Source organism: Mustelus asterias, chromosome 8, assembly GCF_964213995.1.
Source record: "Mustelus asterias chromosome 8, sMusAst1.hap1.1, whole genome shotgun sequence".
Classification (NCBI taxonomy): domain Eukaryota; kingdom Metazoa; phylum Chordata; class Chondrichthyes; order Carcharhiniformes; family Triakidae; genus Mustelus; species Mustelus asterias.
In genome coordinates, this window is record NC_135808.1 from 17,790,797 (window position 1) to 17,818,729 (window position 27,933).

General features: G+C 49.1%; 1 protein-coding gene across 1 annotated transcript; it reads left to right on the forward strand.

The window, feature by feature from the left end:
• Window positions 1-27,933, forward strand: LOC144496896 (nurim-like). Its single transcript, XM_078217502.1, has 4 exons — window positions 1-181; window positions 16,925-17,127; window positions 21,395-21,571; window positions 26,210-27,933. The coding sequence occupies exons 1-4, from the start codon at window positions 43-45 to the stop codon at window positions 26,534-26,536; spliced, it is 846 nt and encodes a 281-aa protein (XP_078073628.1). The 5' UTR covers window positions 1-42; the 3' UTR covers window positions 26,537-27,933.

The window sequence follows — 27,933 nt, forward strand, 5'->3', positions numbered from 1 at the left end:
GCGGCCGACCTGGTAACCCGGTAGTGCTGCTGGGCCGTTGCCATGGCGGTTGTCCGTTCCGCCGCGCTGGTGGCGGTGTCGTTGGCCAACTTCGTCTTCGTCTCGTGGAGCGCGGCCGAGTTCGTGGCGTTTGTTTCCCTTCGGCAGATTTACCGGGAGAGCCGCAGGCCGGAGCCAGCAGGTAAGACTGGGCTAGGAAGGGGGACTGGGGCCTGGAGACGCGAGCACGGCCCGGCGGAACTGCACACTGCGGCGGGTGGGAGACACAGATACTGACCCTCCAGCACTGCAGGGGGAGACACTGAGTGGATACCGGATACTGACCCTCCAGCACTGCAGGGGGAGACACTGAGTTGAATCCAGATACTGAACCTCCAATACTGCAAGGGGAGACATAGAAACTAGAAGTAGGAGTATGCCATGTGGCCCTTTGAGCCTGCTCAGCTATTCATTTTGATCATGGCTAATCATTGAATTCAATATCCTGATTCCCCCTTCCTCCCATGTCCCCTGATTCCTTTAGCCCGAAGAGCTATATCTAATTTCTTCTTGAAATCAGACAATGTTTCGGCCTCAACTACATTCGGTAGTAGTGAATTCCACACATTCACCACCCTCTGGGTGAAGAAATTTCTCTTCACCTCAGTTCCAGAAGGTTTACCCCTTATCCTCAAACTATGACCCCTAATTCTGGATGCCCCCACCATTGGGAACATTCTTTCCAAATCTACCCTGTCTAACCCTGTTCAAATTTTCTGAGATCCCTTCTCACTCTTCTTAACTCTAGTGAATATAATCCTAATCGACTTATTCTCTCCTCACATGACAGACCTGCCATCCCAGGAATCAGACTGGTAAACCTTCACTGTACTCCTTCTGTAGTGAGGACATCCTCCGATACGGACACCAAAACTGCACACAATATTCCAGGTGTGGCCTCACCAATGCCCTATACAGTTGCAGCAAAACATCCTTATCCTTACACTCAAATCCTCTCGCTATGAAGACCAACATACCATTCGCCTTCTTTACTGCCTGCTGTACCTGCACGCTTACTTTCAGCGACTGATGCATGACATCAAGGTCTCGTTGAGTATTCACCTCTCAATTTACACCCATTCAAGTAATAATCTGTCTTCTATTATTGCTACCAAAGTGGATAACCTCATATTTATCCACATTATACTGCATCTGCCATGCAGGTGCCCACACACTCAGCCTTTCCAAATCGCGCTGAAGCATCTCTGCATCCTTCTCACCCTCCCACCCAACTTTGTATCATCTGCAAATTTGGAGATAATACATTCAGTTCCCTCTTCCAAATCATTAATATATAATGTGAACAGTTGGGGTCCTGGTGCAGATCCCTGCGGAACCCCACTCGTCACTGACTGCCAATCAGAAAAGGACCCATTTATGCCAACTCTTTGCTTCCTATCTGCTAACCAACTTTCTATCCATCTCAAGACATTACCTGCAATCCCATGTGCTTTCACTGTACGTAGTAGTCTGTTACGTGAGACACTGAGTAGATACCTGACACTGAGCCTCCAGCACTGCAGGGGGAAACACTGAGTAGATACAAGACACTGACTTCCAGCACTGCAGGGGGCATCACTGAGCAGGTTCCAGACACTGACCCTCCAGTACTGCAGGAGGAGACACTGAGCAGCTCCCAGACACCAAATCTCCAGTACAGCAAGGGGAGACACTGAGCTGACCCTCAGCACTGCAGGGGGCAACACTGAGCAGATACCAGACACTGACCCTCCAGCACTGCGGGGGGAGACACTGAGCACAAACCGGTAACTGACTTCCAGTACTGCAAGGGGAGTCACTGAGCAGACACCAGACACCGACCCTACAGTACTGCATGGGGAGACACTGAGCAGATACCAGACACCGACCCACCAGTACTGCAGGGAGAGACACTGAACAGATATCAGACAGTCATCCTCCAGCGCTGCAGGGGGAGACACTGAGCAGATACCAGACACTCACCTTCCAGCACTGCAGGGGGAGACACTGAGCAGATACAAGAAACTGACCCTCCAGCACTGTAGAGGGAGACACTGAGCAGTTTCCAAACAGTTACATTCCAGCACTACAGGGGGCAACACTGAGCAGGTGCCAGACTCAGTCTCTCGAGTATCATGGGAGACAATGAGCTGGAAATACTACAAGGGGCAGCATTAGTCTGATATTGAGCCAACGCTGCTGTTGCAAAGGGAACACTGGACACATTCTGAACTGTTGTTTCCAACAACAATTACGGGTGTTTATATTACATCTTTAACAGAGAAGAACGACACAATCAACCTCACTGTAACCCAAAACAAAAAGACACCAGGCCAAGAAATGGGTTTCAGAGGCACTCGAGAAGCTCATTATTCTGGACAAAGCAACTGGCTTGATTGCCACTCCATACACCTTAAACATTCACTCCCTCCACCACCAACGCGCAGTGACAGCTGTGTGTACTATTTAGATACACTGCAGCAACTCACACAGGCTCCTTTGACAGCACCTTCCAAGCCCGTGACCTATCCCATCTAGAAAGGCAAGGACAGTAGGCGTATGAGAGCACCACCACCTGGAGGTTCCCCTCCTGGTCGCACACAATCTTAACTGCAAAATATATCAGCGTACCTTTACTGTCGCTGGGTTAAAGTCCGGGTACTCCCTTCCAAATGGTGTTGTACCGACACGACCTGGATTGCAGTGGTTTAAGGAGGCAGCCCAGCACCACGTTCTGAAGGGACAATTGGGGAGTGGGAAGAGGGGGAGGGGGGGGGGACAACAGTTGCTGGTGTTGACTATGACACTCACGTCACACGAAAAAAACAAGAGGTGGGGGTGCAGTGGGAGGGGGTAGCTGGATCAAAACGTTGGGGCAAAGAGATGAATTTTAAGAAGAGGGTATCAAAGGCCTTTAGGGAGGGGCAGCACCACAGAGCTGAGATGTGAGACTACAAATGGATTTAAAATCTTGCCCCTCTGGGTGTGGGAGGGGCAGGCAGCACGGTGTATTTACAAATCCAGCACGGCGCTGCCTGCCAGCATTCATAGAATCCCTACACTACAGAAGGAGGCCATTCGGCCCATCGAGTCTGCACTGTTCTCAATCCCACCCAGGCCTTATTCCCATAACCCCACATATTTACCCTGCTAATCCCCTTGACACAAGGGGGCAATTTAGCATGGCCAATCAGCCTAACCCGCACATCTTTGGACTGTGGGAGGAAACCCACGCAGACACGGGGAGAATGTGCAAACTCCACACAGACAGTGACCCCCACACCAGAATTGAACCTGGGTCCCTGGCACTGTGAGGCAACAGTGCTAACCACTGTGCCACGTGCTGCCCCCTCCCCCAGTCCACACGGCAGCACCAAGCAGATGCATACAAAAGCACTGACCATAGGACCCGACACTGGCCACAGGCAGGGGAAGGGGGGGTAAATGGTGGCAGCAATCAACAGCTCCAGTTATTATCAAAGGTCAACTGCAGCACAGTCAATCCGCATTCATTTCAATAAATCTAAAACATATAAATGAGGAATGCATACAGAAAGTCACAAAGTAAACTGCAAGGGGTCACAGCAGAACTGTGGTCTTGTCACCATTTGAAAAGACAGAACAGTCTGGACCTCATTTCTCTGAGAAAGTGAAGCTGGAAGTTTTTGAACGTGTAAAACCACAGAAAAGCCAGAGCACAGAATGAGGCAATTCGGCCCACCTTGTCCATGCCAGCCCAAGGACACCCAGATGTCCTTTAAATCCCACCGTCCGACACCCACCCCACACCCCTATAGCTTACAGCATTTAAGGTGCAGTTCCAGGTACTTTTTACAAGAGTTTAGCGTCTCTGCCTCCACCACCAAGTTGGACAGCGAATTCCAGACACTGAGCCCCTCTGCATAGAAAAAAGTTCTTCCTCATGTTCTCCACCACCCCCCCCCACCCCCCACACCTGCCACTTATCTTGAATCTATGTTCCCTGGTTCTAGAATTCTCCACCGAGAGTAACAATTTTATCCTGTCCAATCTATCTCTTTCCCTCATCATTTTGTACACCTCTGACAAGTCACCCCTCAGCCTTCTTTGTTCCAAGGAAAATAACCCCAACCTATCCAATCTCTCCTCGTAGCTACACTTTTCTTGGTAACATTCTTGTAACCCTCCTTTGAAATCTGAAAGGGTTTGGCTAGAGCAGGAGGAGGGGAGATGTTTCTACCTGTGGAGGAGGGGGGGGGCGGGGAGGGATGGGTCAAAAACTGAAGGCCAGAAATACCCAGGAGTCAGTAATAAATCAGCAGAAACTTCTTCAGCCAGAGAGTGGGGAACTTGCTGCTGCACAGAGGAATGGCACAGAGGCCAGTCGGGTCTATGCCGGCTCTCTGTTGTCCAGCCAGTCACATTTACCCACTCTCTCCCTGTAGCCCTGCAAGTGTATTTCCCTGAAGTGCCCATCCAATTTCCTTTCGAGGTCCTTGATTCCGCTTCCACCAGCCTTGTAGGCAGCAAATTCCATGACATGACCATTTGCTGTGTTAAAAAAATCTGCCTCACATCCCCTCCAGCCCCAATGCCCCCTCTTCCCTCCCCATGTCCCTTCTTCCCCCCTCGCCACCACCTCCCTCCCCAACCACCACCATCTCCCTCGCCATTCTGTCCAAAACCTTTAAATCTATGTCCCAATAATAAAGCTCATACTGTTGGCCTAATGAGACAAGAAATATTCATGTATTTGAGGATGGAAGCTGGGGAAGTGCAAGGGAGGAAGGATTGGAAGGACATTTCTGATATGTGGGCTTCCTCCCCAACCTAATCCATCAGCATGAGGTCATTTGGGACAAATGGCCTCTCTCTCAGCTGTAATTTTCTACCTAATGCCATTTAAACACAAGGAACTGGGCGAGGAACCCAGACCCTCCAAAAGACCGACAGGCCTGGGGTCTGACACTGGATTTGTGGGGATTCTGTACAATTTTCAGAAGGCACTGAAAATAAAAGGGTGCAGAGATGTGGGAGAAGGGTGGGAGTAGTGAGACCAACCAATAGGTCTTTGAAACACAAGCACGGTGGGCCGAATGATCTCCTTCTGCACTGTAGGATTTTAGGAATTTCACCCCGGTTAGTACGTGGAATGCTTTGTTTCCTTCAGTGTCGAAGGTACTTTCCCAACCACGCATTACTGGCAGCAAGCAATTAAACTGAAACCCAGTTCCTCTTGCTAACCATAGCTTGGAGGAAAGCAGCAGGCTCGAAGCACATTCCTGAACTGAGCTTGCAACTTATTCCCAGGACCGCCCAGATCGAATTTTGCACTCAGTGCCTCTCCCCTCGGAACTGAATTGACACCTTGCCCACCAACACTCACCAAATCCCCCCCAGCGCATTCACCAAATCCCCCCTCCCCAACACACCCACCAAATCCCGCCAGCACACTTGAGTTTAAAACTCACATTCAAATCTCTCCAGAACCTAGCCCATCCCTTACTTATTTTGACTTCCTGCTCACAGAAGCTTGGTTTGGGTTCTACCAGGGCTAATACGCTCCTGACCTCGTTACAGTCTTGATTCAAACATGAACAGAAGAGCTGAACTCCAGAGGGGTGAGGTGAGAGGGACTGCCCTCGACATCAACGCATCGTTTGACCACATCAAAGAGCCTGAGCTAAACTGGAGTCAGTGGGAATCGGGAAAATTGCCTGCCAGTTGGATTCAGACTTGGCATAAAGGAAAATGGTTGTCAATCACTTCAGGCCAATCATCTCAGCCCCAGGACATCCCTGCAGCAATTCCTCAGGGATTCTAAACAGATCAAGGGATATGGGTGGGGAAGGCAAGATCAGGATATTGAATTTGATGATCAACCATGATCAACATGAATGGCGGAGCAGGCTTGAAGGGCCAAATGGCCTACTCCAGCTTCTAGTTTCTATGTGTCCTAGGCCCAACCAACGTCAGCTGCTTCATCACTGACCTTCCTTCCATCATAAGGTCAGAAAGTGGGGATGTTTGCTGATGATTGAACCATGTTCAGTACCATTCACGACTCCTCAGAAACTGAAGCAGTCTATGTCCAAATGCAACATGACCTGGACAATGTCCAGGCTTGGTCTGACAAGTGGCAAGTAACATTCATTCCACATGACCATCTCCAACAAGAGAGGATCTAACCACTGTCCCATGACATTCAGTGGCATTACCATTGCTGAATATCCACTATTGACATCCTGGGGGTTACCATTGACCAGAAACTGAACTGGACTAGCCATATAAATACTGTGGCTATAGTAGGTCAGAGGCTAGGAATCCTGCTGCGAGAAACTCACCTCCTGACTGCCCAAAGCTTGTTCACAGTCCACAAGTTAGGAGTGTGACTGAATACTCTCCACTTGCCTGGATGGGTGCAGTTCCAACAACGCTCAAGAAGCTCGACCCCATCCAGAAGAAAGCAGCCTACTTGATTACCGTCTCACCAACGAACATTCACTCCCTCCACCATTGACACACAGTGTGTACTATCTACAAGATGCACTGCAGGAACTCACCAAGGCTCCTTAGGTAGTCCCTTCGAAACCCACAAACACTACCATGTAGAAAGACAAGGGCAGCAGACACATGGGAACATCATACCTGGGAGTTTACCTCCAAGTCACTCACCATCCTGACTTGGAAATATATCGGCCGTTCCTTCACTGTCGTTGGATCAAAATCTGGGACTCTGTCCCTAATGGCACTAGCACTACACCACGTGATCCGTAGCAGTTCAAGAAGAAAGCTCACCATCACCTTCTGAAGGGGCAACCAGGAATGGGCAATAAATACCTGCCTGGCCAGCAAAGCTCACATCCCTCGAATGAATAAAAAAAATAATTCCTCATGCTCCTCCTGAGCAATATCTGACTCCAGTCTTCTGTATATCACACACACTGCTTCATCCCACCGTTGGTGACAGCACCTTGGCCCACTCTCTTGGCCTCCCCCACTGCCCCCCAAAAAAACAATCTCCACTTATCTGTCCACCTTTCAAAATCCTTCTACGTTTCCAAAGGGACTTTAACTGATGCTCCGAGAATCAGAGACTAGAACTGCACAGAAGGAGACCATTCAGCCCAACTTCGAAGAGTAATCCAATTCTTTCCCCATATCTCGGTCATTTGTTTTCTTATACTTCAGTTGCTTATCCAGTTCCCTTTTGAAGATGACTATTGAACCTGTATCCACCGCCCGATCAGGCAGTGCATTCACATGAAAGAATTTTTTAACCTCACGTCATCTCAGGTTCACTTCAAACCTTTGGTTTTGAATCCTTCAGCCATTTTATTCTTCTTCATTTACTCTGTCTAAACCCTGTTGAAAACCTCAATCAGATCCCCACTTCACCCTCTCTGATCAAAAAAGAACAACCTCAGCTTCTCCCTCCTAACTGTAATCCCTCATCCCTGCAACTGTTTCACCAAATCTCCTCCGTACCCTCTCCAATGCCTTTATGTGCTTAGAGTGCGGTGCCCAGAATTAGACACAATTCCCCAGCTGGGACCTAACTGCTATTTTATAAAGGTTTAGCATAACTTGCTGGCTTTGTTTCGAAACTCTCTTCCTCCATTTATAAAACCAAAAACCCTACCTCTTCATTTTCCTACATTTTAAGGCTCTGTTTGCGCAATTTGATGAGACAAAGATGGACGCGGAATTGGAAAGATTGCAGGCAATTGGATCCCTCTTCTCCCTGTTTCTTCCTCTCGCTCCCCCCTCTCTGCTGTTCGACACTCCGTTGTCCTTGCATATTCTGCTCTTAACTATGTAAGGGCCCACGCCCACAGGCTTACCCTTCATTTCTATCCAGGCGCCTGGTGGAATCGAAGCAATTTGTGTGATGCCATGGCGAAATCTAACAAACCTCATCTCATCTCACAACGTACATGATTTCGAAAGGCTTCTTTTGTAATTCATTCCTGGGCTGTCTGCAACACTGCGGCAAGGCAATATTTATTGCTTGTCAGGTTGACCTCAGGCTTTAAGCGTCAGTCCATATTAGTGTGGCAATGGAGTCCTGTGCAATTCGAGCCAAAGTGTGGGCAGCATCCTTTCCCTCAAGGCATTAGTGAGCCAGCTGGAATTTTGTGACAATCTAGTCAACTCCCAAATCCATGTTTAAACCTATCCAATCAGGTTTCCCGTCACTGCCAAGACATCCAAACAGCCCCAGTCGAAGGCACAAATGACACCCTACTTGGCCGTGACCTTGATGCCCTGTCCTTCCTCAGTCTATCTCTGCAGTTCACCACACCATCCTTCTCCAACCCCCTCTCGTTTGTTGTCCAGCCAAGTGCTACCCCCTCACCGACATCTTAACCATTCAGTTGTAACCCAGAGAGCACCTACAAAGGCCCCTCTTCCTCCCGCAACGTTACCACTGGAGTACCTCAATGATCTGTTTTTGGTTACCGCTCCCCCCCACCCCTCTTTCTCAGCCACATCCTGACCCTCAGGAAATTGCGCAAAAACATGTCAACCTCCAGATGTCGACATTCCAATTCCAATTCTCTTCCCGCACCTGTGGTACACTAAGGCAGACTTTTGTCCATTTCCATAGCTAGTCATTTCTAGGATATGTCGCGAGTCTGTCACTAGCTTGAGGGGCGCCACTCCACATCAAGCATGGCTGACCAAGAGGCTCTCCCACTCTTGCCACCAGCCATTGATGTATTTGGGATGATTTGGAGGTTGACATTCAACCTATTTGATCGCATTGTGAATGCACCTTCCTTGGCCATCAGGGGTGGCACAGTGGTTAGCACTGCTGCCTCTCAGTGCCAGGGGCCTGGGTTCAGTTCTGGCCTTGGGTCACTGTCTGTGTGGAGTCTGCACATTTTCCCCGTATCTGCGTGGGTTTCCTCCGGGGTGCTCTGGTTTCCTCCCACACTCCAAATATGTGCGGATTAGGTTGATTGGTTGTGATAACTCATCCCTTAATGTCAGGGGGATTAGGAGGGTAAATATATGGGGTTGCAAGGACATCTATGTGCGGGTCCACAACAGATGGGTGAGATCCTAAATGAATATTTCTCATCAGTATTTACTGTTGAGAAAAGCATGGATGTTAGGGAACTTGGGGAAATAAATAGTGATGTCTTGAAGAGTGTACATATTACAGAGGAGGAGGTGCTGGAAGTCTTAAAGCGCATCAAAGTAGATAAATCGCCGGGACCTGATGAGGTATATCCCAGGACGTTGTGGGAGGCTGGGGAGGAAATTGCGGGTCCCCTAGCCGAGATATTTGAATCATCGATAGTCACGGGTGAGGTGCCTGAAGATTGGAGAGTGGCAAATGTTGTGCCTTTGTTTAAAAAGGGCTGCAGGGAAAAGCCTGGGAACCACAGGCCAGTTAGCCAGGTTCACATCGGTGGGTAAATTGTTGGAAGGTATTTTGAGAGACAGGATCTACAGGCATTTAGAGATGTAAGGATTGATTAGGGACAATCAGCATGGCTTTGTGAGTGGAAGATCATGTCTCACAAATTTAATTGAGTTTTTTGAAGGGGTAACCAAGAAGGTAAGTGAGGGCAGTGCAGTTGATGTTGCCTACATGGACTTTAGCAAGGCCTTTGGTGGTTGCATAAAGTTAAATCTCATGGGATCCAGGGTGAGGTATCTAAATGAATACAAAATTGGCTTCTTGACAGAAGCCAGAGGGCGGTTGTAGAGAGTTGTTTTTCAAACTGGGGGCCTGTGACCAGCGGTGTGCCTCAGGGATCAGTGCTGGGTCCACTGTTATTTGTCATTTATATGAATGATTTGATGAGAATATAGGAGGCATGGTTAGTAAGTTTGCAGATGACACCAAGATTGGTGGCATGGTGGACAGTGAAGAAAGTTATCTCCAATTGCAATGTGATCTTGATCAATTGGGCCAGTGGGTTGACGAATGGCAGATGGAGTTTAATTTAGACAAATGCGAGGTGATGCATTTTGGTAGATTGAACCAGGGCAGGATTTACTCAGTTAATGGTAGGGCATTGGGGAGAGTTACAGAACAAAGAGATCTAGGGGTACATGTTCATAGCTCTTTGAAAGTGGAGTCACAGGTGGACAGAGTGGTGAAGAAGGCATTCGGCATGCTTGGTTTCATCGGTCAGAACATTGAATACAGGAGTTGGGACATCTTGTTGAAGTTGTACAAGACATTGGTAAGGCCACACTTGGAATACTGTGTGCAATTCTGGTCACCCTATTATAGAAAGGATATTATTAAACTAGAAAGAGTGCATAAAAGATTTACTAGGATGCTACCGGGATTTGATGGATTGAGTTATAAGAAGAGGCTGAATAGACTGGGACTTTTTTCTCTGGAGCGTAGGAGGCTGAGGGGTGATCTTATAGAGGTCTATAAAATAATGAGGGGCATAGATAAGGTAGATAGTCAATATCTTTTCCCAAAGGTAGGGGAGTCTAAAACTAGAGGGCATGGGTTTAGGGTGAGAGGGGAGAGATACAAAAGTGTCCAGAGGGGCAATTCTTTCACACACAGGGTGGTGAGTGTCTGGAACAAGCTGCCAGAGGTAGTAGTAGAGGCGGGTACAATTTTATCTTTTAAAAAGCATTTAGATAGTTACATGGGTACGATGGATATAGAGGGATATGGGCCAAATGTGGGCAATTGGTATTAGCTTAGGGGTTTTAAAAAAAAGAAGGGCGCGTGGACAAGTTGGGCCGAAGGGCCTGTTTCCATGCTGTAAACCTCTTTGACTCTTCAGGGCTAGGACAGGACCTGGGTGGGATTGTTGTCAGAGCCAAATGACCTCCTTCTGTACTGTAGATTCTAGGAAATGTCATGGGATGGGACCCAAACTCAGAGCATTTGGCTCAGAGGCTGGGACACTACCCACTTTGCCACAAGACCTCTAGATCGAAATTACCACTCTCTGACTTAACCCGTCTATTACCCCTGTGTTGTCAAGCTGCCTGTCCAACACAAAAAGAGGCCATTCAGCCCATCAAGTTCATGCCAGCCCTCCTCCACGCCCACCCACCCCCCCAACAACCCAGTTCGCCCCATCGCCCCACTCTATTCCCTGAGCACTGAACTTTATTTCCTTCAAGAAAATATTCTCCTTTTGAAATCATTGATCATCTCTGTTTCCACCACTCTGATGGGCCGCGAGTTCCATGTCTCATGGGCAACGAGTTCCAAGCCATTACCAGTCACTGTGTAAAAACGTTCTTCCTCACATCCACCCGTATCTCTTAACCAGAACATTCAATCTGTATCCACTAGTCCTTGTACAATGCCTCATGGAAACAGCTTTTCTTTGTCTACCTACAGGGAAGATGATGACCTCGTGGTATTGTCACTGGACTAGTAATCCAGAGGGCCCATGGCTAATGGTCTGGGGACCCGGGCTCAAATCCCACCAAAGCAGTGGTGAGATTTGAATTCAATTAATAAAACCAGCTTTAGTAATGGTGACCATGAAACCATTGTCGTAAAATCCAATCTAGTTCACTAATGTCCTTTAGGGAAGGAAATCTGCCATCCTTACCCGGTCTGGTCTACATGTGACACCTCATTCACTATATCAGCAGCACAGTGGCACAGTGGTTAGCACTGCTGCTTCACAGCTCCAGGGTCCTGGGTTCGATTCCCGGCTTGGGTCACTGTCTGTGTGGAGTTTGCACATTCTCCTCGTGTCTGCGTGGGTTTCCTCCGGGTGCTCCAGTTTCCTCCCACAGTCCAAAGATGTGCGGGTTAGATTGATTGGCCATGCTAAAAATTGCCCCTTAGAGTCCTGAGATGCATAGGTTAGAGGGGTTAGCAGGTAAATATGTGGGGATATGGGGATAGGGCCTGGGTGGGATTGTTGTCGGTGCAGACTCGATGGGCCAAATGGCCTCTTTCGGCACTGTAGGGTTTCTATGATTCTATGATATCGAATCTCCCCACGACTTCCTTTGCTCCAAGGAGAACATTCCCCCCCACCCCCACCTCCCTCCCTCCCACAGTTTCTCCAGCCAAAGCTCATAGCTAACATCCCTCATCCCTGGAACCACTCTGGTGAATCTCCTCTGCACCCTCTCAAAGATCCAGAAGGTTCGGCATTACTTCCCTGCTTTTCTATTCAATCGCCGGGATATCTGGCACTCCCCACAGAGTGCAAAATGTAGTGTTACAGTCATAGCTAGGACGTAGAGAAAGATCAACTTAATGCAGGGTAAGTCCATTCAAAAGTCTGATGGCAGCAGGGAAGAAGCTGTTGTTGAGTCGGTTGGTATGTGACCTCAGACTTTTGTGTCTTTTTCCCGAAGGAAGAAGGTGGAAGAGAAATGTCCGGGATGCATGGGGTCTTTAATTATGCTGGCTGCTTTGCCGAGACAGCGGTAAGTGTAGACAGAGTTAATGGATGGGAGGCTGGTTTCCGTGATGGATTGGGCTACATTCACGGCCTTTTGTAGTTCCTTGCGGTCTTGGGAGAGCAGGAGCCAGACCAAGCTGTGATACAACCAGAAAGAATGCTTTCTTTGGTGCATCTGTAAAAGTTGGTGAGAGTCGCAGCTGACATGCCAAAATTCCTTAGTCTTGTGAGAAAGTAGAGGCGTTGGTGGGCTTTCTTAACTATAGTGTCGGCATGGGGGACCAGGACAGGTTGTTGGTGATTTGGACACCTAAAAATCTGAAGCTCTCGACCCTTTTTACTTTGTCTCCGTTGATGTAGACAGGGACGTGTTCTCCTTTACGCTTCCTGAAGTCGATGACAATCTCCTTCGTTTTGTTGACATTGAGGGAGAGATTATTTTTGCCGCACCAGTTCACCAGATTCTCTATCTCATTCCTGTACTCTGTCTCGTCATTGTTTGAGATCCAACCCACTACGATGGTGTCGTCAGCAAACTTGAAAATCGAATTGGAGGGGAATTTGGCCACACAGTCATAGGTGTATAAGGAGTATAGTAGGGTGCTGAGAACACAGCCTTGTGGGGCACCAGTGTTGAGGATGATCATGGAGGAGGTGTTGTTGCCTATCCTTACTGATGGTGGTCTGTGTGTTAGAAAGTTCAGGATCCAGTCGCAGAGGGAGGTGCCGAGGACCAGGTCACGGAGTTTGGAGATGAGTTTCGAGGGAATAATAATATTGAAGGCTGAGCTGTAGTCAATAAATAGGAGTCTGACATAGGTGTCAGGCTCCTATTGATCAGACTTCTCTGTCTGAAATTCCATCTGCCACTTGTTTGCCCATTCTGTCGGCCTGTCTGAATCTTGCTGCAGTCAGTTAGTACTGTTCTCATTGTTTACTCCAAGCTTGGTATCAAAAGTTTACAGTTTTACTCTATTCCCACGTCCAAGTCATTTATCTATAGCAGATTTCAATAATGCCTTGAATTTAAAATTCTGAGCCTGGTGTCCAAACCAGTGGTGGGCAACCTGCAGCCCGGGGGCCAATGCTGGGTTCTGAGTGCAGCCCACAAGACATTTTGTGCCATTGCCCACACGCAGGGCTGCCACCTTCCACTGGGTTCCGTCCGCATAGTGTTTTTCTGACTGTGAGGACTGAAGTGGAACACATGTAAAACAAGGGCAAGCGGTGAGGTGCGTGCTGATTGCTCACAACATTGACTGTGTGAGCCGTGCACTCCCTCTGTGTCCAAAATAAATATTTATTTTGTTTTTACCATTTACAGTTCATAGTTCTATTAATATATAAATGCTTAAGCATTTTCTATAGCTTGTTACGAAATATTTGGCATGTGTTAAACATATTTAATCTTATTCATCGGGTAGATGGTTAGTGAACAAGCCCGATTTCAGTCTGGCCCACTGAGATGAAGGAGGCCCACTCATGTGGCCCACCTCTGGTCCAAGACTTCCCTGTGGTTTTGCGGAACCTTATCTTGGTAATCTCCCCAACCCACCAAGGTCTCTCCATTCCTTAGTGGGTGGCTGTACCTTCACCTGCCAAGGCTCTAAGCTTCCCTCCTTAACCCTTTCTGTCCCTCTCCTTCTCCCTCCTCCTTTATGACGCTCCTTCAAACCTGCCTTTTGACTGAGCTTTTAGGGCACCTGACCTACTGTATCCATATGGCCCTCGCGTCCCTCTGTCAAAGGCACAACAAAACTTGCTGTTCATGGTCATTCTATCTGGGGCCAGCTCATAAAGTGAATGATTTATTCACTTTGGTTTCTCTTTATCCCAAAATGGAACTGTAGCTCACAACCTCCAGGTGGCCAACGCAGGGACATATCTAGGCTGCCAAATCGTCTTTTATTAATGACATTTAACCCCCCCGGAATTCTAATACTTGGCATTGATGTTTCAGTGAGAAAGTGGGAAAGGACGAGTGTAGCCATGGAGATGTCTGGCTAATGATGCTGAATGTACACTGTTACAATTCAGATATACTCCAGGGAATGAGACATTCAGGAGTCACATTGCACGAGGACCATTACTGTCTTGCGGTAGAGAGCATAGACTGTTACTGTCGGATATTACAAGGTGTTAATTATTACACTGAGGTGGTACAGAGTGTAGATTATTACACCCGGGGAGTACAGAGTGTAGATTATTACACCCGGGGAGTACAGAGTGTAGATTATTACACCCGGGGAGTACAGAGTGTAGATTATTACACCCGGGGAGTACAGAGTGTAGATTATTACACCCGGGGAGTACAGAGTGTAGATTATTACACCCGGGGAGTACAGAGTGTAGATTATTACACCCGGGGAGTACAGAGTGTAGATTATTACTCCCAGATTGTACAGAGTGCAGACTGTTACTACCAGTTTGTGCACATTGTAGGTTATTATTGTTGGGTGGTACAGAGTGTGAACTAATACGTTTTTTAAATTAATTTATGGGATGTGGGTGTCACTGGCTAGGCCAGCATTTATTGCACATGCCTCATTGTCTTTGAGAATGTGGTGGTGAGCCGATTTCTTGAACCACTGCAGTCCATGTGTCGGTGCGCCCACAGTGCTGTTCAGGAGGCAGTTCCAGAATTTTGACCCAGTGACAGTGAAGAAACGGTTGATATATTTCCAAGTCAGGATGGTGAGTGACTTGGAGGGGAACCTCCAGTTGGTGGTGTTCCCATGTATCTGCTGCCCTTGTCCTTCCAAATGGTAGTGATCGTGGGTTTGGGAAGTGCTGTCAAAGGAGCCTTGGTGAGTTGTTGCAGTGCATCTTGTAGATGGTACACATGGCTGCCACTGTGCGTCAGTGGTAAAGGGAGTGAACGTTCAGCACTTTGGGAGTTCCACACAGCGTACTAGAGGGAGTGCTCAGTGTGAGGATGGGACTTTATCTCCACAAGGACTGTGTGGTGGTAACTCCTACCAATACTGTCATGGACAATGGATCTGCAACTTCCAGTGGTTCCCAAAGGGTGCGGCGCACCACACTGGTGTTAAGTCTTAACACAAAGAGAAATGGCATGAAATCTGGAAACTTCTACGTGTTTCTATACATGAATGTTTAAATGTTTCTTTGATTGCCCTTGAACCTTCCCGCCATCCTCTCTCGCCGCACCAGTGTGGGGTGCCGCACCTTTGGGAACCACTGACAGGGTCTAGTAGGTTTTTCAGTCTTGTTTGTTCTCTAACCAGCTGGCTCCAGCCTGGTCTGGCCAGTTCAGGTAGAAGTGGTGCTATTGAGCCACTCTTTGTGATGGAAATTGAAGTCACCATCCAAACAACATTCGGTTCCATAGCTAACCTCAGTGTTCTTCCAAGAGCTGTTCATCATGGAGTGTTATTGGTTCATTGTTTTTTTTAAATCTTTCTTTCACATGATCGTTTTATAGTTCAGCATTTGTTGCCCATCCCTAATTGCCATTCTTGGACCGCAGCTACATCCACAATACTGTCTGAACGTTCCAGGATTTTGAACCAGCAACAGTGAAGGAACGGCAATATAATTCCCAGTCATTGGAGGGGAGCCTTTTTGTTATTTCAGTTACGGGATGTGGGCATCGCCAGCTGGGACAACATTTATTGCCCATCCCTGACTGCCCTCCATTTCAGGGGACATTTCAGAGTCAACAGCATTGCTGTGGATCTGGAGTCACATGTAGGCCGGACCGTGTAAGGATGGCAGATTTCCTTCCCGAAAGGATATTCATGAACCAGATAGGTTTTTATGACAATCGACAATGGTTGCACATGTTGCTGTTCCCATGGCCCTGGTCCTTTGAGGTGAGAGCAGTCTCGAGTGTTGAAGGCATTGTCGAAGGAGCCTTGGCGGCTTGCTGCAGTGCAACCTGTATATGGCACACCCTGCTTCCACTGTACTTCGGTGGTGGAAGGAGTGAATGTTTGTGGATGGAGAGCAATCAAGCTTGGACACCACTTGTCCCATATGGTGTCGAAATTCTTGAGTGTTGTTGAAGGTGCAGTGACCCAAGCAAGTGAAGAGTATTCCATCACACTCCTGACTTATGCCTTGTAGATGGTGGACAGGCTTTGGGGAGAGCTGAAACAGGGTGGTAGGCGATAATCAGCAGGAGGTTTCCTTGCTCATTTTTGACCCGTTGCCATGAGACTTAAGGGAATTTGCCATCAATGATGAGGACACTCAGGGCAATTCCCAACAGACTGGGTCAATACCGGGAGGGCCATCCAATTTTATTCTTCCAATTTTTAATAATTATTTGATACAACAAGGTGGCTTTCTAAGCAACTTGGAATGACACTTGGGAATCAACCACATTTCTGTGGATCTGGAGTCACACACAGACCAGACTGGGGGAGGACAGCAGATTCCTTCCCCTGCAGGGCATTATTAAACCAGGTGCCATGGGTTTGCTTCTGCCAGTTGTTAGCCATACTATTGGTGTAATCTTGCATCCCTTTTCTAAATTGTCTCCTGCTGAGAAGAGTGTCATGTTGCTTGCCTGACTGAGCTCGCTATTTTAATAGATGTTCACGTGCACATGGAATGGCAGTCAGCCTTCAGAGACACGAAGATACAGCAGGCTCTCCTCTGCAACCTGGCACTACTCGCATTCTTCATTCTGCAACACAGCCTCATGGCAACGGAGACAGTGAGGGGATGGACCCAAGCCTGCTTCGGGGTCCTCCAGCGATCTGTCTACGTGTTCTGCACATCCGCCTTTCTCCAGGTAAGGAAAGAAACGCAAAAATCAATCCTTGTGATAACTGGAATCAAAACTTCTAACGCAGATTACATTCTGCTCGAAAGAGTCTGGATATCAGTGTCAGACACTGGAATATCACACTGTCCCATATCAGATTGTTACACACTGGAATATCGCACTGTCCCATATCAGATTGTTACACACAGGAATATCACACTGTCCCATATCAGAGTGTTACACACTGGAATATCCCACTGTCCCATATCAGAGTGTTACACACTGGAATATCACACTGTCCCATATCAGATTGTTACACACAGGAATATCACACTGTCCCATATCAGAGTGTTACACACAGGAATATCACACTGTCCCATATCAGAGTGTTACACACTGGAATATCCCACTGTCCCATATCAGAGTGTTACACACTGGAATATCACACTGTCCCATATCAGATTGTTACACACTGGAATATCCCACTGTCCCATATCAGAGTGCTACACACTGGAATATCACACTGTCCCATATCAGAGTGTTACACACAGGAATATCACACTGTCCCATATCAGAGTGTTACACACTGGAATATCCCACTGTCCCATATCAGAGTGCTACACACTGGAATATCACACTGTCCCATATCAGATTGTTACACACTGGAATATCACACTGTCCCACATCAGATTGTTAGACACTGGAGTATCACACTGTCCCATATCAGATTGTTACACACTGGAATATGACATTGTTCCATATCAGAGTGTGAGACACTGGAATATTACACTGTCACATATCAGTGTGTTAGACAGCTGGAACATTACACAGTCTCAGTTCAAACTGTTACGTAGACATGAAAAATTGATCTCTCCAATATTACAGGTTGTTAAATAAGGAATGATATATTATTATGTCTGCCTATTGCTTTCTCTCATCTCGTTGTATATGCCTCCCCTGTCCCTATATATAAATATCTCTCTCCCTGTGCCTCTCCCTTCTCCATGTACCTCTCCCCACTCTCCCTGTATCTGTCCACTCTCTCTGTATCTGTCCTCCTTTCCCTGTATCTCTCCCCATTCTCCCTGAATCTCCTGATACCTGTGTTTTGTTCCACTCTCACTGTATCTCTACCCCTCTCCCTGTACCTCTCTCCCTGTATCTCTCCCCTCTCACTGTATGTTAACCCTCTGCCTGTATCTCAATCCCTGGACCTCTCCCCCCCTCTCCCTGGACCTCTCCCCCCTCTCCCTGGACCTCTCCCCCCCTCTCCCTGGACCTCTCCCCCCTCTCCCCGGACCTCTCCCCCCTCTCCCCGGACCTCTCCCCCCTCTCCCCGGACCTCTCCCCCCTCTCCCCGGACCTCTCCCCCCTCTCCCCGGACCTCTCCCCCCTCTCCCCGGACCTCTCCCCCCTCTCCCCGGACCTCTCCCCCCTCTCCCCGGACCTCTCCCCCCTCTCCCCGGACCTCTCCCCCCTCTCCCCGGACCTCTCCCCCCTCTCCCCGGACCTCTCCCCCCTCTCCCCGGACCTCTCCCCGGACCTCTCCCCCCTCTCCCCGGACCTCTCCCCCCTCTCCCCGGACCTCTCCCCCCTCTCCCCGGACCTCTCCCCCCTCTCCCCGGACCTCTCCCCCCTCTCCCCGGACCTCTCCCCCCTCTCCCCGGACCTCTCCCCCCTCTCCCCGGACCTCTCCCCCCTCTCCCCGGACCTCTCCCCCCTCTCCCCGGACCTCTCCCCCCTCTCCCCGGACCTCTCCCCCCTCTCCCCGGACCTCTCCCCCCTCTCCCCGGACCTCTCCCCCCTCTCCCTGGACCTCTCCCCCCTCTCCCTGGACCTCTCCCCCCTCTCCCTGGACCTCTCCCCCCTCTCCCTGGACCTCTCCCCCCTCTCCCTGGACCTCTCCCCCCTCTCCCTGGACCTCTCCCCCCTCTCCCTGGACCTCTCCCCCCTCTCCCTGGACCTCTCCCCCCTCTCCCTGGACCTCTCCCCCCTCTCCCTGGACCTCTCCCCCCTCTCCCTGGACCTCTCCCCCCTCTCCCTGGACCTCTCCCCCCTCTCCCTGGACCTCTCCCCCCTCTCCCTGGACCTCTCCCCCCTCTCCCTGGACCTCTCCCCCCTCTCCCTGGACCTCTCCCCCCTCTCCCTGGACCTCTCCCCCCTCTCCCTGGACCTCTCCCCCCTCTCCCTGGACCTCTCCCCCCTCTCCCTGGACCTCTCCCCCCTCTCCCTGGACCTCTCCCCCCTCTCCCTGGACCTCTCCCCCCTCTCCCTGGACCTCTCCCCCCTCTCCCTGGACCTCTCCCCCCTCTCCCTGGACCTCTCCCCCCTCTCCCTGGACCTCTCCCCCCTCTCCCTGGACCTCTCCCCCCTCTCCCTGGACCTCTCCCCCCTCTCCCTGGACCTCTCCCCCCTCTCCCTGGACCTCTCCCCCCTCTCCCTGGACCTCTTCCCCCCTCTCCCTGGACCTCTCCCCCCTCTCCCTGGACCTCTCCCCCCTCTCCCTGGACCTCTCCCCCCTCTCCCTGGACCTCTCCCCCCTCTCCCTGGACCTCTCCCCCCTCTCCCTGGACCTCTCCCCCCTCTCCCTGGACCTCTCCCCCCTCTCCCTGGACCTCTCCCCCCTCTCCCTGGACCTCTCCCGCCTCTCCCTGGACCTCTCCCGCCTCTCCCTGGACCTCTCCCGCCTCTCCCTGGACCTCTCCCGCCTCTCCCTGGACCTCTCCCGCCTCTCCCTGGACCTCTCCCGCCTCTCCCTGGACCTCTCCCGCCTCTCCCTGGACCTCTCCCCCCTCTCCCTGGACCTCTCCCCCCTCTCCCTGGACCTCTCCCCCCTCTCCCTGGACCTCTCCCCCCTCTCCCTGGACCTCTCCCTGGACCTCTCGCCCCTCTCCCTGGACCTCACTCTCCCCCCTCTCCCTGGACCTCACTCTCCCCCCTCTCCCTGGACCTCACTCTCCCCCCTCTCCCTGGACCTCACTCTCCCCCCTCTCCCTGGACCTCACTCTCCCCCCTCTCCCTGGACCTCACTCTCCCCCCTCTCCCTGGACCTCACTCTCCCCCCTCTCCCTGGACCTCACTCTCCCCCCTCTCCCTGGACCTCACTCTCCCCCCTCTCCCTGGACCTCACTCTCCCCCCTCTCCCTGGACCTCACTCTCCCCCCTCTCCCTGGACCTCACTCTCCCCCCTCTCCCTGGACCTCACTCTCCCCCCTCTCCCTGGACCTCACTCTCCCCCCTCTCCCTGGACCTCACTCTCCCCCCTCTCCCTGGACCTCACTCTCCCCCCTCTCCCTGGACCTCACTCTCCCCCCTCTCCCTGGACCTCACTCTCCCCCCTCTCCCTGGACCTCACTCTCCCCCCTCTCCCTGGACCTCACTCTCCCCCCTCTCCCTGGACCTCACTCTCCCCCCTCTCCCTGGACCTCACTCTCCCCCCTCTCCCTGGACCTCACTCTCCCTGGACCTCACTCTCCCCCCTCTCCCTGGACCTCACTCTCCCCCCTCTCCCTGGACCTCTCCCACCTCTCCCTAAACCTCTCCCTGGACCTCACTCTCCCCCCTCTCCCTGGACCTCACTCTCCCCCCTCTCCCTGGACCTCACTCTCCCCCCTCTCCCTGGACCTCACTCTCCCCTCTCCCTGGACCTTGATTCTCTTCAATGTCTCTTTCTCATCTCCCTCTACCTGCTGGATATGGTTTATTTATACTTTCTGAAGGTTTTCACAAGGTCTCTCAAAGCAGATTAATATGTAAAGTTAAAGGGCATGGGATTGCTGGTAGTATCTTGACTTGGATCAGGGTATTGAAACTGTTGATCAGCCATGATTGAAATGAATGGCAGAGCAGGCTCGAAAGGCCGGATGGTCAACTCCTGCTTCTATTTTCTATGTATGTTTCTCTGTACCTCGCTCTCTATTCTGCTTCTACCTCTCTGTCTCCTCTCCCTCTACCTGTCTCTGACTTGTTCCTCTCTCTTCCCTTTCTGCTGTATTTCCACAGTCTGAGTGATTATCATCTTGCTCTGGTTACTGATTCTGTTCATTCTCCTCACTTGTCATTTTGTCTCTCTGCATAAATGATTCACTCCTCCCACAGTTGGGATGCTGTTTCTCGTTGTCTCTGTCTGTCTCTCTCTCTTCTCTTTCTCCCCCGTCTTTTATCCCTTGTACCCTCTCCAGACTGAATGGTTCTCTTCTTTTTGTTGAAGAGACTGTCCCCTCTATTTCTCCATCAATCTCTTGTCTTCCCACTTGGCACCTCCCTGGTCTAAATGGTTCTCCTCTTTCCCCAGCTGTTGATGCGCTACTGGCAACCTATCCATGCTGCTCCCTTCCTGTGGAGCGTGTCCAGGGAGCCCTGGATTTCCTGCTTCCCATTGGTCTGTTTCATCATTCACGTCATCGCCTGGCTCATCATCTTCAGTATTATCCTCATCTTCGACTATGCTGAGCTCATGGGTCTCAAGCAGGTGAGTCTCGGCCTCCTTGCCGAGTGGGAGGTGGTCAACTTTGTCCAGTTGTCGGACTTCAATTCAGCAGAACCATTCATTCTGGAGAAGGTGCAGGGGAGAGAGGGAGCCAGACAGGCAGCGAAGAACAGGAGCGCAGTCAGACTGAGCAGAGAGACACAAAAGAGGGAAACAGAACTGGAAATGGGAGACAAAAAAGTATAAAGCAAAAGTGGAAGCGAGAGGAGATGAGGGCTAGCAGCAAATAGGGCCATGGTCCAAAACACCATGTGTAAAAATGTAAAAAAGGCAAGTCTAAAGGCACTGTATCTGAATGCATGGAGCATCCGCAATAAAGTACACAGCACAAATTGATATAAATTGGTATGATACGATTGCCATTATGGAGACATGGCTTCAGGGTGACCAAAGCTGGGAACTGAATATCCAAGAGTATTCGATATTTCGGGAGGACAGGCAAAAAGAGAAATGAGGTATGGTGGCATTGTTAACCATGAAATCAGTGCAAAAGTGAGAGAGGATATTGGCTCAAAAAATCCAGGTGTAGAATCAATCTTGATGGAACTAACAAGCAACAAGAGGTGGAAAACATTAGTGGGAGTTGTCTTCTTCCAACAGTCGTGTAAGGTAGGAGATGGCATTAGGCCGGAATTAGAGAAGCATGTGAGAAGTGTGCTATCATAGTTAATGGAGATTCTAACTTGCACGCAGATTGGGCAAACCAAATTAGCAACAATACTGTGGCGGATGAATTCCTGACGTGTGAACGAGATGGTTTTTGTAGCCAGTAGATCAAGCAGCCAAAAAGGGAACACGCTAACTTAGATTTGGTATTATGCAATGAGAATGGGTTAATAAATAATCTTAGTATGCGGGGTCCTTTAGGGAACAGTGATCATAACATGGTAGAATTCTTCATCAGGATGTAAAGTGAAGAAGTCCAATCTAAAACTTAGGCCCTAAATCGAAACCCTTACCCCGAACAGGCGCCGGAGTGTGGAGACTAGGGGATTTTCATAGTAACTTCATTGCAATGTTAATGTAAGACTACTTGTGACTGATAAATAAAATAAATAAACTTAAAATAAACAAAGGGAACAATGAAGGTATGAGGCATGACTTTACTCAAAGTGACAGGCAGTGATTAGTGGGGGTCCCACAGGGATCAGTGCTTGACACCCAGCTATTCGCGATATGCATCAAAAATTTGGATGAAAGAAGCAAATTTAATATTTCCAGGTTTGTTGACAACACGAAACTTGGTGGTGAGGATGATATTAAGAGGCTTCAAGGTGATTTGGACAAGTTGAGTGAGTGGGCAAACACATGGCAGATGCAATATAACATGGATAAGTGTGAAGTTATCCACTTCGGGCTGAGCATACTGATTGATTGGATAATGTCAGCATACAAAGAGACTTGGGTTGTCCTTGTACACCAGTCACTGAAAGCTAGCGTGCCAGGTACAGCAAGCACTTAGGAAGGCAAATGGTATGTTGACCTCACTGTTAAGAGGACTTCCGTATAGGCGCAATGATGTCTTGCTCCAGCTGTACAAGGCCTTGTTGAGACCACACCTGGGGTATTGTGTGCAGTTTTGGTCTCCTTATTTAAGAAAAGATATACTTGCCATAGAGGGAGTGCAGCGAAGGTTCACCAGACTAATTCCTGGGATGGCAGGATTGTCGTGTGAGGAGAGATTGGGCCTGAATTCACTGGAATTTAGAAGAATGAGTGGGCATCTCACTGAAACATAAAATTTGATTTATTATTGTCATATGTATTAGTATACAGTGAAAAGTATTGTTTCTTGCGCACTACAGATAAAGCATACCATTCATAGAGAAGGCAACGAGAGAGTGCAGAATATAGTGTTACAGTCATAGCTAGGGTGTAGAGAAAGGTCAACTTAATGCAAGATAAGTCCATCAAAAGTCTGACAGCAGCAGGGAAGAAGCTGTTCTTGAGTCGATTGGTACATAACCTCAGACTTTTGTATCTTTTTCCCGACAGAAGAAGGTGGAAGAGAGAATGTCCAGGGTGCGTGGGGTCCTTAATTATGCTGGCTACTTTGCCGAGGCAACGGGATGTTTAGACCGAGTCAGTGGATGGGAGACTGGTTTGCATGATGGTTTGGGCTACATTCATGACGTTTTGTAGTTCCTTGCGGTCTTGGGCAGAGCAGGAGCCATACCAAGCTGCGATACAACCAGAAAGAATACTTTCTTTGGGGCATCTGAAAAGTTGGTGAGAGTCGTAGCTGACGTGCCAAATTTCCTTAGTCTTCTGAGAAAGTTGATGGGCTTTCTTAACTATAGTGTCGGCATGGGGAGACCAGGACAGGTTGTTGGTGATCTGGACACCTAAAAACCTGAAGCCCACAACCCTTTCTACTTCATCCTCATTGATGTAGACAGGGGCATGTTCTCCTTTACGCTTCCTGAAGTCGATGACAATCTCCCTCGTTTTGTTGACATTGAGGGAGAGATTATTGTTGCTGCATCTGATTCTCTATCTCATTCCTGTATTCTGTCTCGTCATTGTTTGAGATCCGACCCACTATGGTGTTTCTGACAGGGCTGGACAGACCGAATGCAGGGATGTTGTTTCCTCTGGCTGGTGGGCCTGGAACAAGGGGTTACAGTCTCAGGATATAGGGGAGGCCATTTAGTTTTAAAGTTTATTTATTAGTGTCACAAGTAGGCTTACATTAATACAGCAATGAAGTTACTGTGAAAATCCCCTAGTCGCCAGACTCCTGTTCGGGTAGACTGAGGGAGAATTTAGCATGGCCAATGCACCTAACCAGCACGTCTTAGGACTGAGATGTGGAGAAACATCTTCACTCACAGGGCAGTGAACCTGTGGAATTCCCTACTGCATGCACGTCATGACATTCAGGGCTATGGGCCAAGTGCTGGTAGATGGGATTAGGTGGGAGTTCAGGTGTTTCTAATGTGTCGGTGCAGACTCGATGGGCCAAAGGGCCTCTTCTGCATTGTATGATTCGAAGACTGTGGAGGTCAAGTCACTGAATATATTTAAGAAGGGGATAGATAGATTTCCAGACTCTTAACGGTATCAAGGGGAGTATGACGTTGCGATAGAGAGAATCAGCTATGATCATATTAAATGACAGAGCAAGCTCAAAGGATTGAATGGCCTACTCCTGCTCCTCTTGTCTATGTTTTCTATTTCCGTTAAGGCTCCCGTGCGACTGCGGTGACATTCAGAAATGTGGTAAACAATTCCATTCCTACATTATTGTTCAATCTTCTCAGGGCTTTATTCATGGACGAAAAGAAATTGGTTTAGGTTGGAGGGTCACAGTTTTTTTTTTTAACTGGTCGGTGCAACATCGTGGGCCGAAGGGCCTGTTCTGCGCTGTAATGTTCTATGTTCTATGTTCTATGTTCTAAGTAGTAACAAGAAACCAGCAGATTGAGAGGCCAGATTGTGGTCCCAAACAGCAAACAGCAGAGCAACTGTGCAAATGCTAAGGCTGTTTAACAACTTTCCCTTTCATAAGGCCAGTTAGTGCCCGAAACAAACACATCGATGTGGGCACTGCCAATTTTTAAAACATTTTGTTTACTGGGACTTGGGTGTCGCCCATAAAATCCAGACTTTATTGGCCATCTCTTATTACCCTTGACCATGGGGAAGTCAGCCACTAAAACACCAGCCTCTGAGACGCGGTCAGGGTGGATTCCGTGTCTGAGACTCTGTCAGAGTGGATTCAGTGTTTTGGGGGACAGCAGGAAAGTGGAGTTAAGGATGCAATCAGCTCAGCCATGGTCTTCTAACAGAGCAGGCTCAATGGGCAGGATGGCTTTCTAATCTCATTTATGATTCTAATGAAAATGGAATCTTAGACTTTTACAATACAGAGGGAGGCGACTTGGCTCCTCTCTAAGAATAAGCTATTCATTAGTCTCATTCCCCTCCCCTTTCATCAATAAATTTTACTTTGTCAATCATTTATCCGTTTTCTTATAAACAGCTACATGGCATTTTGTTTCCGACTCTGTTTCTGGAAACGTTGAGCATCCGAACAACCCTGTACAGAATAAAATAAATAATCATTTCAAACTTTGTTCATTTGCTGCTGGTCAGAATTTCACCTCAAGTCATTCCAAGTCACCGCCCAGTGGAATTTTCCTGGCCCAGTACATCAAGGCCACTCACGAGGTTTGAGGTCTTCTGTCACATAGAGTCATAGAGGTTTACAGCATGGAAACAGGCCCTTCGACCCAACTTGTCCATACCACTCTTTTTTTTAAACCCCAAAGCTAGTCCCAATTGCCTGCGTTTGGCCCATATCCCTCTATATCCCATATAATCTCGTCCTCTTGCTTAGTTCTAATGAAAAGAATCTTGGTTGCACAAATTTCTCCTGAATAATTTCTTGACTAGTAAGAGCGTTGTCGTTAATTGAAAGTTGAGACAAGATGGGTCGCAGAAGATCCAAAAACACTGTGGGGGTGGTGCGCTGACATTAATTAAACCCGAAAACCAATGAAGATTATTTGTACACTGGCTTTGCACCCTGTTATACATTATTCTGCATCGACTTCAAAATGTTAGGTTATTATGCCACTGCCTGACTTTGTTGATCCCCTCCCTTCTGTCCCGCAGGTGTATTACTGCTGTCTCGCTCTTGGGGACCCCATGGTACTGAAATCACAGAAAGCCCAGCGCTTGTACTGTCACCTGCGCCACCCGGTCTTCCTGGAGTTCCTGGTCATCCTGTGGGTGCTGCCCAGCCTGTCCCTCGACCGCCTGCTGCTGTCCACCACCCTCACCCTCTACATGATCTGTGGCCACAGCCTGGACCAGCAGGACTATCGCTACCTGCGCTCGCAGCTCAACAAGAAGTTTGAGATCTTCTCCCGGGAGGAGAGCGCCTACACCCACCTCACAGCTCGCAACGGCGTCCGAGAACCCACCGAGCACCGGGAGTAGCTACCCAGGCTGGTGCCCAGCCGAGAACCTGCCGGATCGATCGTCGCTTTACTAACTGCACTGTAGCTCGTAATCGCATGGGTGCTGTGGTGAACTTTAACCCTGCCACAGATCAGTTTGGGTTGTTTTGAAAGAACTTGAAATATATTTCACGTTTGCTAAAATGGTTAGCATGGGAAACGTGCCACCTTCCTTCTCTGCTGCAACTCAGATCACGTCACTTGGGCATCACGAAGGTCAGATATGGGGCGAGGCGACATTTATTCTGCCCCAACAAAGTGCCTTTGCCCCAACTTCAGAAGACCCCCCTCACTCACCCCTCCACCCCTCCCCCACTCGAACAACCTTCCAAACTGCCCACCTACACCATGTCACAGTGGCACAGTGGTTAGCACTGCTGCCTCACAGCATCAGGGACCCAGGTTCAATTCTGGCCTCGGGTGAATGGGGAGTTTGCACATTCTTCCCATGTCTGCATGGATTTCCTTCAGGTACTCTGGTTTCCTCTGACAGTCCAAACATGTGCGGGTTAGGTGGATTGGCCCTGCTAAATTGCCCCTTAGTGTCAGGGGGATTAGCAGGTGTTGAGTTACGGGTATAGGGCCTGGGTGGGATTGTTGTCGATGTGGGCTCAATGGGCTGAAAGGCCTCCTTCTGCACTATAGGTATTCTATGATTCTATGACCACCACCACTGTATCACTTTGCTATGCCACACTATGGACTGCCTTGAGTGAAATTACCAAATCTATTCCAACCAACGTTTTATGGGCAGCTTCCTACTACACCAATGCCTTGACTTTCCATTCTCAATATATTGTGTTCCATTTCAAAATGTTCCATCGCGTTCGGTATCCAAAATGTCACGCTCCATTGCCAGCTATCCCGTGGCGTTTCACAAACATTAAAGTGCCAGATTTGGGGCAATTTCAGTTGTAAAGTCCCATGCCAGCTAGGAACCACATTTAAATGTCCTGAACAAGTTACATGCAAGAGTCCGAGAGAAAAAGATTTCAGCCTTTCCAAATGAGGCGATCTCGAATCAGAAAGTTTTCACAGAATAAACGTCTGTGGTGTCTGAGTGAAGTGTGACTCAGTCAGAGATTCCAGTGAGTTAGGACAAATGCAACAAGGGAGGGGTATCTGTTCCCCAATTTTGCCCGGATAGGGGTGCCTGTCTTTGACCTGAGGTGTCAGTGAAGATCGTCCAAGTGACAACTGTGATGACCACACATCAAATTGAGTTTGATAAATCCTTCCCTGGGAAGGGAACAGTATACGGACAATTCAGTTCCACTCAGTGTTATAAAATGGCATGTTTGAAATTGTGACATAATTTCTTTTAAATTCTTTTATAAGAAAAATGCTTATGTTTTGGAAAATAAATGATCGCTTTGA

Bases quoted from the DNA above. Each gene is read 5' to 3' on its own strand.
- LOC144496896 (XM_078217502.1), top strand. From the start codon at position 43: ATGGCGGTTGTCCGTTCCGCCGCGCTGGTGGCGGTGTCGTTGGCCAAC. The intron at 182-16,924 runs GTAAGACTGGGC...CTATTTTAATAG, and splicing joins CCGCAGGCCGGAGCCAGCAG to ATGTTCACGTGCACATGGAA. The intron at 21,572-26,209 runs GTGAGTCTCGGC...TCTGTCCCGCAG, and splicing joins AGCTCATGGGTCTCAAGCAG to GTGTATTACTGCTGTCTCGC.